This window comes from Carassius carassius, chromosome 48 (genome assembly GCF_963082965.1).
Source record: "Carassius carassius chromosome 48, fCarCar2.1, whole genome shotgun sequence".
Taxonomy (NCBI): Eukaryota; Metazoa; Chordata; class Actinopteri; order Cypriniformes; family Cyprinidae; genus Carassius; species Carassius carassius.
Window position 1 is genome coordinate 4,356,413 of NC_081802.1, and position 12,081 is coordinate 4,368,493.

General features: G+C 37.3%; 1 protein-coding gene across 8 annotated transcripts in view; it reads left to right on the forward strand.

Annotated features, from left to right (window-relative positions):
• Positions 1–10,363, forward strand: part of cacna2d2b (calcium channel, voltage-dependent, alpha 2/delta subunit 2b) — a 28,386-nt gene extending 18,023 nt beyond the window's left edge. For 5 of the 8 annotated variants that reach the window (XM_059543878.1, XM_059543879.1, XM_059543880.1 and 2 more), the window contains 13 exons: positions 597–687; positions 764–826; positions 911–1,014; positions 2,183–2,281; positions 2,408–2,499; positions 2,620–2,667; positions 2,755–2,826; positions 2,946–3,098; positions 4,116–4,168; positions 4,332–4,387; positions 4,744–5,049; positions 5,201–5,283; positions 8,049–10,363. In XM_059543878.1, the coding sequence (XP_059399861.1) occupies positions 597–687; positions 764–826; positions 911–1,014; positions 2,183–2,281; positions 2,408–2,499; positions 2,620–2,667; positions 2,755–2,826; positions 2,946–3,098; positions 4,116–4,168; positions 4,332–4,387; positions 4,744–5,049; positions 5,201–5,283; positions 8,049–8,150 (1,322 nt within the window). In that variant the 3' untranslated portion in view covers positions 8,151–10,363. The remainder of the gene's footprint in view (positions 1–596; positions 688–763; positions 827–910; positions 1,015–2,182; positions 2,282–2,407; positions 2,500–2,619; positions 2,668–2,754; positions 2,827–2,945; positions 3,099–4,115; positions 4,169–4,331; positions 4,388–4,743; positions 5,050–5,200; positions 5,284–8,048) is intronic. The other 3 variants (XM_059543884.1, XM_059543886.1, XM_059543885.1) reach the window with 2 other exon arrangements.
• The last annotated feature ends 1,718 nt before the right edge of the window (positions 10,364–12,081 follow it).

The window sequence follows — 12,081 nt, forward strand, 5'->3', positions numbered from 1 at the left end:
TTCCAACTCTAATTATATATTACAGCATTGATTAATAATATTACAGCATTCATTACTAAATATAATACAGCATTACAATATTGATGAATAAACATTTAAATGTTGATTTTTAAGTACCACAGCTAATAATTAAATATTACAACATTGATTATGTGATAATACAGCTCTAAATAAAATATTTCAGCATTTAGTAATCAATTTTTACAGAATTGATCACTTATAATATTAATATTATAAGTATAAATAAATGATAAACCATTGAATACTTAATGTCAAAATTAAATGTTAATTAAAGATAAATATAATATGAGTGAAATATATCTCTTATAATTACATATTACAGCGCTGATTTTTATATTCTTTTTATATCACCCATAATTAAATAGCAGTATTTTATTGGCAAAAACCAATTACAGCAGGCATAATGAATTAATGACTCATCAAGAACTTATAATAAAATGTTAATTAAATCACTTTTATATTCTGGCCATCTGAAATGTGAAGCTGCCTCACACAGATGAATTCAGCAAACTGTTTGTCTCCAGTCATGAACTGTGAGGAGCTGATGACTGAATGTTTTGTGATGGGGCTCACAGGTGATCAAGGTCTCATTCATAACCTGATCTTGGATTCTGGGATCCTCTGGAATCTCGCCACACGCGTCTGGCAGAACAAGGATCTCAACACGTAAGATCCGAGCCGTCAAGAGTCGGTTGATTTACCTGATTCAGTGCATTGAGATGTTGATCAGAAATCTCTGCAGGTATGGCTTCCTGGCGCTGTTCGCATCTACCAATGGAGGCGTCACACGCGTTTACCCCAACATGTGAGTGACCGAGCTTCTGACTGGGCTAATGGACATTACAATTACAATCAGCTTCATCGGCATGTGTTTGTGTGTGTGTTTCAGAGCTGCTGAATCATGGGACGAGGATCCCGAACCTCTGAACTCAAACTTCTACCGTCGCACTCTGGACAACAAAGGCTACATCTTCAGGACACCGACTCGAACCTGTGAGTCCTCGTCTGAACCAAACAATTATCCAATCAGTCACTGATTAGCATTGTGTCCTCTGCAAAACTGACCAACACCTAGATCGAATGGTATAATGTAGGATTCATTTAACAAAAAATGTTTTGGAGTGAAATGTACGTAACTGTTATGGAAATTAAGATTGACAAAGAAAATATTTTGCAAAATACATTTAAACATCAGAAATTCAAAACTTTGTACATTTAATAAATGCAAAATAATACAACTCTAATTAAATATCACAGCATTCATTACTAATTGTTAAGCTCTAATTAAATAGTAGAATATTTATTACAAAAAAAATACAGCATTGATTACTAAATATTACAGCTCTAATTAAATATTAAAATATTGATTGAAGGAATATTTCAGAATTCATTATAAATATTACAGCTCTACTTCAATTATTGTAATATTGATTACTAAATTTTACAGCATTGATTACTATTTTTTTAGAGTGCTAATTAAATATGAAAATATTAATAAGAATTTCATTATTTATTACTAAATGTTATAGCATTCATTGCTAAATATTACAGCTTTTCTTTGGATAAAAGCATCTGCTAAATGCATACATTTATATATAATTTAAATTTAATTTACTTTATTACTCAATATTGCAGCATTGATTACTAACTTTACAGTTGTAATTTAATAAATTGGAGTATTTATTCATAATAATTCACATAGTTAAGTATTTTAATATTGATTACTAAATATTGCATTTCTAACTAAATATTACAGCTATATTTATATATTTTAGTATTTGATTAATAAGTATTAAAATGTTTATTACTAAATATTCCAGATTAATAAATTAATATTACACGATGGATTTATTAAAATTTCAACATTCTTATTAAAAATGAATTATTACAGAGCTGATTTGTCAGTAGCGGGACCCACAATGAAATAACAGTATTATATCGGCAATAACTAATCACAGCAGTCATAATGAAATGTTATTCAATTTCATATTATATATCAGGCACCCTATATTAGTCAACCACTATTGCAAAATTCATAATATTATGTCAAAAGTAATTAGTCTATTTTGATCTCATGTTGACTTTATACATTAATATGTCTGAAATTCAGCCCTGTACTACAGTGTTTGACTGTTTTAATGTCTCTGGTGTTTGTGTCTAGCTATGGATGATCTTTTAATCTCAGAGAACGGCACTTTGGGGATTTTGGTCACCACGGCCGTTGAGGTTGTGATCGGGGGCAAAACCATGAAGCCTGCAGGTGTGTTTCTGCAAAAATAGGCTGCTTTTGTCACTTTGTCACTTTCTGATAAACCAGCAATCAAGAGGTGAAAATCACTTTAGAAACTGTTCTGGGGTCTGTTTTCATCTGTGTTTGTGATTATAGTGGTCGGCGTTAAGCTGGATTTGGAGGCTTGGGTCGACAAGTTCAAGATCCTCGCCAGCAACGTGTCAGACAGCAGACAGGCCACACATAAGGTAAGATTGTTAGGGTTAAAAACGGAATTACGGAAGAAAAGCATAATCTTCTAGCACTCTGTTCATCTCTACTGGCATGAGTGTGGTGAGATATCATAACTTCCTGTTTGTGCCGTGCAGTGCGGCCCCTCCAGATCCTGTGAGATGGACTGTGAAGTGAACAGCGATGTGAGAGAAACTGCACACACAAACTCTGCATGATGACTGAACATAGTGTCAGTTGATCTGGTCTTGAATGTAGATGGTATGTTTCAGGATTTGTTGTGTTACTTGATCGATGACGGCGGTTTCCTGGTGATGTCCAATCAGAGAGATCACTGGAAGAAGGTGGATGCTCCGATTGTTTCCAACTTTTGTTAAGTGCATAAAAAATCTTGAGAATAATCTTGATTTGTTTTAATCTGCTTTCCTGAGTTTGTGTGTCTTCGTGTCCATGTCTGCCTCAGGTGGGTTTGTTCTTCGGCGAGGTCGACCCCTACCTGATGTTCGCCCTCTACAACAACTCAATCTACGCCCGTCATCAGACCTTCCAGTATCAGTCGGCCTGCGAGCCAATGGCCAGCAGCCACACTGGAGCCGCGCACAGAGGATTCTACGTGGTGAGAACCGATTAGTTCATGGTGAACGATCACATGATGTTAAATTATTTTTGTGACCCTGGAGCACAAAAGCAGTCTTAAGTCGCTGGGGTATATTTGTAGCAAAAGCCAACAATACATTGCATGGATCAAAATAATAGATTTTTCTTTTATGCCAAAAATAATTAGGACATTAAGTGAAGATCATGTTCCATGAAGATATTTAGTAAATTTCCTACTGTAAATATAGTAAACTTAATTTCTGATTAGTAATATGCATTGCTAAGAACTTCATTTGGACAACTTTAAAGATGATTTTCTCAATATTTAGATTTTTTGCTCAGATTCCAGATTTTCAAGTAGTTGCATCTAGGGCTGCACGATATTGGAAAAAAATGACATTGCAATATTTTATTTTTCTGCGATATATATTGCGATATGAAATCTAATCAAATTTTTTCTTACAAACAAAAATGGAGTGAGCACAAATTCTCATTTTTAATGATTTAAACATCGACACCATCGTGTCAACTGATTAATATGCGCGAGGGAGAGAGAGCAAGACAGCGCTAGTGTTGTTTGAAGACGGTGAGCGTGCGGCCGGGGCTCGGTCTCTCTCTCTCTCTCTCTCTCTCTCTCTGCCCTGTTAAACTGACAGGACTTAAAAACACATGCTAATGATAAACTTTCACTCTATGATGGTTAAGCTGTGCAATTAATCCGCGAATCATATTTGTCAAGGGCCGTACAGTTAATGAATAACGAATCAACTACGACAGCCTACATCGCACATTCTGCGATGTGAATATCGTGGATTTGTACATCGCGATATCGATGCTTAAACGACACATCGCGCAGCCCTAGTTGCATCTCAGCCAAATATTGTCCGATCCTATCAAACCAAACAACAATGGAAAGCTTATTTATTCAGCTTATGTAATCTAAATTTAAAAAAAATTACCATTATGATTGGTTTTGTGTTGAATCCACAAAGTACAGAAGTATTTTGATATTAAAAGTATGTTTTATTCTATTCAGCCCTCCATTGCTGATTTTCTCAGTCTGGCCTGGTGGACGTCAGCAGCGGCGTGGTAAATATATCTACACTATGTGGCTAAAATGATCCCTGTTGGTTGTTAGAGCAACATTAAGCAGAAATGTGTAACATCTAATATCTATGGTTTCGTAAGTCAGTTCATGCCCTAATAACGTTGACTCAGATACTGGTGTAGTAATGTCACTGGTTTCTTTCAGGTCTGTTCTGCAGCAGTTCCTGTATGGACTCATCTACAGCAGCTGGTTCACCTCAGGTTCTTTCTTAAAAACAATCTCTTAAACCAGTCAAGCTGGTTTTTTTCTGTTTTTATAGGCCACTCTTTAGCTGTTCGTAATGGAAGACCAGTTTTAACCAGCTGAGACCAGTTTAGGCTGGATTAAGATGTGGTTGTTTTTTAGCAGGACCTTCCAAGACAGCATTCTAACCATAATGCAACAGTGCACAAGCACACAAACAACATTAGCATGCTGTTAAACTATTGAGCAAATACTCCAAACTCTATAAATACACAGCTCATAAATTGTAATTAGACATTCTCTAGTGATATTTGTATTTATAAATGAGCTGTTAACATTCTGGGATTGCATTATGCACAATTGTGTCTTTTAGAAGATGTCTGGGCTGAGAGTTCGGACACTAAAGGGAGCAGCAGCTGTGTGACGGTTCACAGTCAGTTCTACTTCACCAACACCACCAACTCCTTCAATATGCTGCAGGATTGTGGGAACTGCTCCAGGTGTGTGTGTGAAATTCATTTGTGCATATTAACGCACATTTTTCCCAACACAAACTCTCTTTCTGTCAGGTTGTTCCACGCCAAGCGTATAGAAAACACAAACCTGTTGTTCGTGGTGGCTGAGACGCTGCCCTGCAGCTCCTGCGAGATCGAGAAACTCCTTCCTGTCAGAACAAAGTGTATCCTTCCTTCCCATAATCCTCTACTCACAAAGCAACACTAACAGATACTGATCTGCTTTCATCCCTGAAATACTGCTGTCATCTGTGTTTGAATGATGGATAGATGACAGACGGAGCTTGTGGAGTTTCCTTAATTTTTATACTCCAGCTCAAGAAGAAAATCCATGTGAGGTGTTAAACTCCGCCCGCTATCGGAAAGGCCCTGACAAATGCTTTGACTACAACTCGGAGGTGAAGCGCTGCCTGTTGCTCTGATCAAACACAGTTTGTTTGCTTCTATAAATGATGTTTTGTAGACAACATTCATACAACCAGCCAGAACACTTGAGTAATCACATAGCAACATCCTTGCAGAACAGCCTAGCAGCCACATGGTCAAACAGCCAAAACCCTCAAGCAATCACATAGAAATGTTGCACTCAAACACATAGCAACTTCCTTGCAATTATTTAGAAAACTCAAGTAATCGCATAGTAATGTCCTGGCGACAACCCAGGACACCCTAGCAACTGAATAGCAGATTCCTGGCAACCACCCAGAGTACCTATTAACCACATAGCAACATCCTGGCAGTCGCCCAGAACACTTGGGGAATCGCATATATATATCTGGTCAACTACTCAGGATAACCTAACAGCTGCATAGCAGCTTCTTGGCAGCCAATCTGCCAACCATCCAGAGCACTCAAACAGTCACATAGAAATGTTCTGTCAACTGTATCTCCACAGCCATATCACCCTGGAGCCCAAGACCAGTTACCCACTGAAGCTAAGCAGGGCTGAGCCTGGTCAGTACATGGATGGGAAACCTCTTGGGAAAACTAGGTTGCTGTTGGAAGAGGTGCTAGTGAGGCCAGCAGGGGGTGCTCACCCTGTGGTCTGTGTGGTTCCTAGTGCCCCAGTGTAGTGCCTGGGAAACTATACTGTCAAAAAGCACACTCTTTCGGATGAGACGTTAAACCGAGGTCCTTACCCTCTGTGGTCACTAAAAATCCCATGGCACTTCTCGTAAAAAGTAGGGGTGTAACCCCGGTGTCCTGGCCAAATTGCCCCCTTGGTCTTTGTCAATCATGGCCTCCTAATAATCCCCAACCACTTGATTGGCTCTGTCTCTCTCTTCTCTCCACCTGTAGCTGGTGTGTGGAGAGCGCAGTGGTGCTGTTGCCCTTTGGCTGCCGTCGCATCATCCAAGTGGATGCTGCACACTGGTGGTGGTTGAGGAGAGACCCCCCAAATGATTGTAAAGCGCTTTGGGTGTACAACAATACAGAATAAAGCGCCATATAAATGCATCATTCATTTATTCATACTCAAAAAACTCTAGAAACCACATACGAACATTAACATGTAAGCGATTACATAGGAATGTCCTTTCAACTACCCGGAACAATTTAGAATCCATATAACAACATTTTGACAACCACCCAGAATGCCCTAGCACCACCTAGAACACTCTATCAACTCCATAGTGACACCCTTAAGCAACTACGAAGAACTCTCAAGCAACCACATCTTGGTAAAACACCTACAGACATCCTAGCAACTACCAGGAACACTCGAACATCCACATAGCAACATCTTGGTAACCACCCAGAACACTCAAGTGATTGCATAGAAATGTCCTATCAGCTACCCAGAATAATTTAGAAACTGCATAGCAACCTCCTGGCAACCACCCAGAACACCATAGAAACCAAATAGTATCACTGCTCTACAAAGGCAAAATGCAGTAACTACGCAAACACTAAAAATGAGAAAAATGCCTTTAAAGTTTTTACATCAGCCAGTCAAACATGTTGCGGGTAAATTATTGGCAATGCATTAATTAAAGCCTTTTTATGATTACATTTTTTTATAGATAAAAACCATGACCATTGATTTGACCTTTGACCACTAAAATGCAGATACTGCACTCTGACTTTGTATGACCTTATACAACTAAAACACTATTGCAAAAGCAATGTGCAGTATCTACAAACTAAATCAGATTAAAAAAACTAGTTCATCCAACTTTCTTTTTGTGTTTCTTAACACATGTTGATTGTTTGTTGTAACTTTAAAAGTTTTATTGGTGTTTGCATGTTGTGAATGTTAAAATTACTCTGTAGTAAGCCTCAAGACCATCTTATCACAATGTTTCTTTCACCACAAAGAGTTTTGTTCATTTTATTTAAAAATTAATTAATTACAGACCAAGTAGTTAAAATCCACACATTTTAAACTTTTCCTAACAATATAACTAGGGATGCCATAAAGGAAAATAAGGGATAATTGTGATTCTTTATAGGAAAATGAGGGACAGAATAAGGGATGCTCAAAATATGTGTACTTTACCATGACCATATCTCCTCTTAAGTATATAAAAGGTGTTTAACATTTTCTCAGAAAAAATAATAACATTATAAATCAGATTATTATTACATTGTCAGAGTGAATATGAAGCAATGCAGGTAGGTTGTTTAATTTGCTAGCGGCTGGCTAGTTAATGTTAACTGATTATAAAGCTGTAATTTGCCTTGCTAGGAGTTAATATTTTGCTATCTACCTCGCCCGTCTTTGGATATTTGCATTTGAACACGAATTCAACCATCATTTACCACGGGATACAAAGGCAGACTGTGGTGTCTAATGGGAAAAGAAAAACCAGAATGCAATAACTTCACTTCACTTGCGTTTTGCCTTGCTATTAGTTTGGATTTTGTAGTTACTGAAATTTTGACACTATCGTTTCTCTGAAATGGGACAAAATTGAACCATGAGACTTTTTCACAAGACAGAATAGATGTCACAAAGCCCATTTTAGGACTTTAACTCAATTTTTACCAGATGTGTAGTTACTGTGCTTTGCCTTTGGACGGCAGATCATCCTAGCAAGTGGAACAACTTAAAACTACATAGCAACACCCTAGCAACCTGTGACAAGCAACTTGGCTTTGTTTATGGTGAATCTATAGTCAATGTTAACATAACAGTTTTCTGTTTCTCTGTTTCCGGCAGGAGAACACGTCGGAGTGTGGCAGCGCTCACTCTTTACACTGTCCGATGCGATTTCTGCTCTGGATTCAGTTATTGTTGCTTTACCTCATTCTACAATCGTAATCTGAGTCCCACTGCCTTCGATGTTCCTGTCCCTCATCCGTCTCCTCTCCGGTCCTGGTTTTCTGGCTCTCTGTCTCATCGTGAGGTGCATTCCAGCTGTGTGCTGTTACAGCAGAGCATGATGGGAAAACATGTCTTAGTAACCCCAACATTGTGCAGATCCAAAAAAAAAAAAACAAATCATTCAACCTTTATATTCGTAAAACGTCCAAAAAACAACAACAACAATCTTTCTGCTGCCGTAAAGTATTTTTGCTTGCCAAAAACAGGAAAGGACCTGGATTGTTTCAAAATACTGGAACACGACGGTTGTTATCACAATCTCGCATTGTGTGTTTATTAGAGTCTTGCTTCGTTCTCGATTTAGTGCCAAACCCTGACGTATGTGGATGCTCAAGCGCTGGGGAATCGCAGCTTTCATTGAAATATTGTTTTTTGAAGCTTCCTTACCAAGAGAGAATGTCATATTATCGCAAACTGCTTCGTTTAGGGAAAAATAAAAAGATTTAGAATTTGTTTTGTGTTCATTTAGAGCTTTTGTCGAAAGTTTTAAGGGCAAATATATATTGTGTCTAAAAACTGCTGCCTGGTTTGTTACCCAACAGTGCCTTGGCGCACTTGTCCGAATGGACCAACAATAGCACTGGACGTGGATTCGACTGACCCTGAATGAATGATGGAGAAATATACAGTATTGAATGTTTACAGTTTAAGGGCGAATGTCATGAAACCTGGCAAAAATTCATATTTCACCCCAAAATCAAAAGAAATAAATAGGAAATCTCACATAAAGAAAATGAAGCACATTTTTACGATCGTTAAGATTTTAAAAGCACATTTTCCCTCCAAATCTCATTAACGTAATGAGAAAAAAAAACTTTTTCTTATTACTGTAATGTGAGGATAAAAATATTTTTACAACATGGTAGCAATTTGTTACAATGCCTTAATTTATGATTATTCAAATAGTAAAAAAAAACAGTGAAATAGTGTCACAATGCGAAGAAGTATCCACAATGTTCCTACAAATACCCTTCATTTTCTTCTTATGAGTTTTGGGGTATTTTTCTGTTGATTTTGGGGTGTTTTCTCGTGAAACTCGTCTGTGCATGTATTTTGGCGTTCAGTATGGGTTTATTACACTTATTCTACTGATTCAGTCTTTAGAAAGTCACTCAAATGGTTTTAACTTTTTCTGATGTAAATATGATTATTCCACACTGACTTGATCTAGTTAAGTGTGTTTTAATGAAATGGAATGCAAGCTGATGTTTCGATGTCCCGCTGCATGCTGGGAAAAACGATAACTGCTATTAAACTTCATGATTTTAGAACATTTACTGGAAAGAGAGTCGACCCTCCGAGCCATTGAACAGACCAACTTTATCTTACTTAACGAGTCCGTAGATGTCATCCAAGGGTCGATATGTATTTATTTTGATTTACTTTAAAAGATACGGTGTGTATATTGCTTGCGAAATGTATCAAGTGTGAATTTTGAGACGCTTTCATGCTTTTATTGAAATGTTTTGGATTTTATCGCAGATGTTTTGTTGCTTTTCAGTGATTATATATAACATTTTAAAGGTCCATTTAGCTAAAAAAAATTAAAATAATTGGTTGTATTTCATCTTCCAAACTTCCAAAACAAATGGGTAGAGATGCTTCTGAATTGAACTGAAAGGGTTTCGCTTGATGTATTTTGTATCGTAATGGCTTGAGCAATACTTGGAATTATGTCAACTACGCTGAAATGCAAGTGAGCGCTACTGAATTAGTGTAAAGAGAGCATGAAATCAGTATTGAGCCGCTTTCTTTGGATGACTTTGATTCATGCTTGTCTTGGAATATCGGCTTAATGTTTGTATGTGAGCTATGAGCGTTCTAACAGTGTTATTTCATGCCAATAAGAGTATTTATACTATTGTCTTTCTGTAAAAAAAACAATTATCAGTGTTACAATGAACTTGATGTGAATTGGAATGTTTTAATTCTTTTTTGTTAGGTTTTTTTTTTTTTCGTCCTGCAGATGTTTGTTAACTATGTGAAAGGGTTTTTCCTCCCTTTCTGCGGTCTTCCATATCACTTCATTTTGTACAGATGGCACAAATCTGTCAAGAAAGGCTAACTTTGTATCATATTGTGTCATTCACTTCTGGGAGATGTTTATAAGAGATTTGGAGAGATAAAGACATGCATATTTTTCACGTCAACTGGGTATGGATTTTTATTTTTTACTCCAGAATTATGTATTTGATTATGAAAGAGAACAGCAGGTTTTTAATTACAGCAGTAAAACAACTGCAAGTAATCCTATTTTATGATTACTACGTGTGGTGATCTAGACTTGAGGCTTTACTCGGCTGCTTCCTTGCTCTGTAAAGAAAAAGAAATATTCATGTCAAAGTCAATGCGGCATTACGTCACGAAAGTGCGCACTCAGAGGAAGACCGTGAAGGTTTAGGCAGGGGGGTAGGGTTTCATATTTTATTGAAGCACCCCTGGGCGCCGCCATTGGCTAGCGGACCCCCACCTGCTGTTAGCATTCCATTGACTCCCATTCATTTTATCGTCACTTTGACAGCGAATAACTTTACATCTGAGGCATTTAAAGACTCCATTTGTCCATTCATTATTTCTAAAGAAACACGAAAATGTATAAATGGCTCCATTACCTTGTATCTTACGTTATGGTCCCGTAGAAGCAGTTTTTGTAAAAAATAGGCTAACGATTGCGTCATAACCAGCGACTCTCTGTCGCACAGTAGAGAAATTACCGTATGGACAGTAGGAGAAGCTCGCAGACAATCTTTTACTGTCTATGAGGCAATCTGGGGAACGTGGAGGCATGAAGTCAAGGGAGATAATTAATCAGAACACTTACCAAAATTTGCTCCTGTTCACGCTCGCCTTCTCTGGAAGATTTGGTGGGTGATTCAGATTTCTCTTGGCACAGCGATTAGAAGACGTACAGGTTGCTCATATGACATCTACGTCATCAAGCTCAGTTTGAGTCTGCGCAATACGCCCGACCCCCAGGAAGTGCTTGCTTCTAATTGACTTCATTTTTCTCTGTTGAATCCAATGGGGTCGCTGTGTCCATTTCTTTTACTGTCTATGGGTTTAGGGTGCGATTTGGGACGGGGCCAGAGTATTGGCATTACCAGAAGCCTCCAGCAGAGGGTCGACACCAATGCTTTGATCCATTAGCGACCCCTGGTGGGCATTCATTTAAGTCACGACAATTGCATCCTGAAACCAGGTCTGAAATGGAGATGCAAAGTCTGAATGGTCTTTAGTGAACTCAGCAGAAAGCTAACACTCTTTTTTTATCATGCACTCTCAGAAAACAAAAAGGTACAACAGCTGTCACTGGGGCTTTTCAAAAGGTACATTTTGGACCTTTTAGTTGTGCTTTTGAAAAGATACCGCCCCAGTGACAACTTTTGTACCTTTTTTTCTGAGAGCACTTTTTCTCTTGAATTACTTAGCATTGTTTTCGTAATATTAGTATTAATTTATGAAATTATCTCAATAAACAATCTAATGTCAAAATCTCACATACTGTTTTTTTAAAACCAAAATAGCAAGCATTACAAACAACTTGATACACATTTGCACACTACTCGTGGTGTACTGTGTAATTATTTTATTTTTTTTATCATGATTCATAAATAAACAAATGAATGCATATTAATAGAGTTGGCTATGTTTTATTTATTTATTATGATTATTCGGTGCCATTCCTAATCGTTTGCTCAGTCATTCAAAAAATTATTTTTGTTTAATGATTTTTTAGCCCAAAATGGTACATTTAGTGGACAAAATGTATTACATAGTTAACGGTAAAAAAAAAAAAAAAATATATATATATATATATATATATATATATATATAAAAAGAAAAGAATAGAAAAAAGGGCAAGATTGTG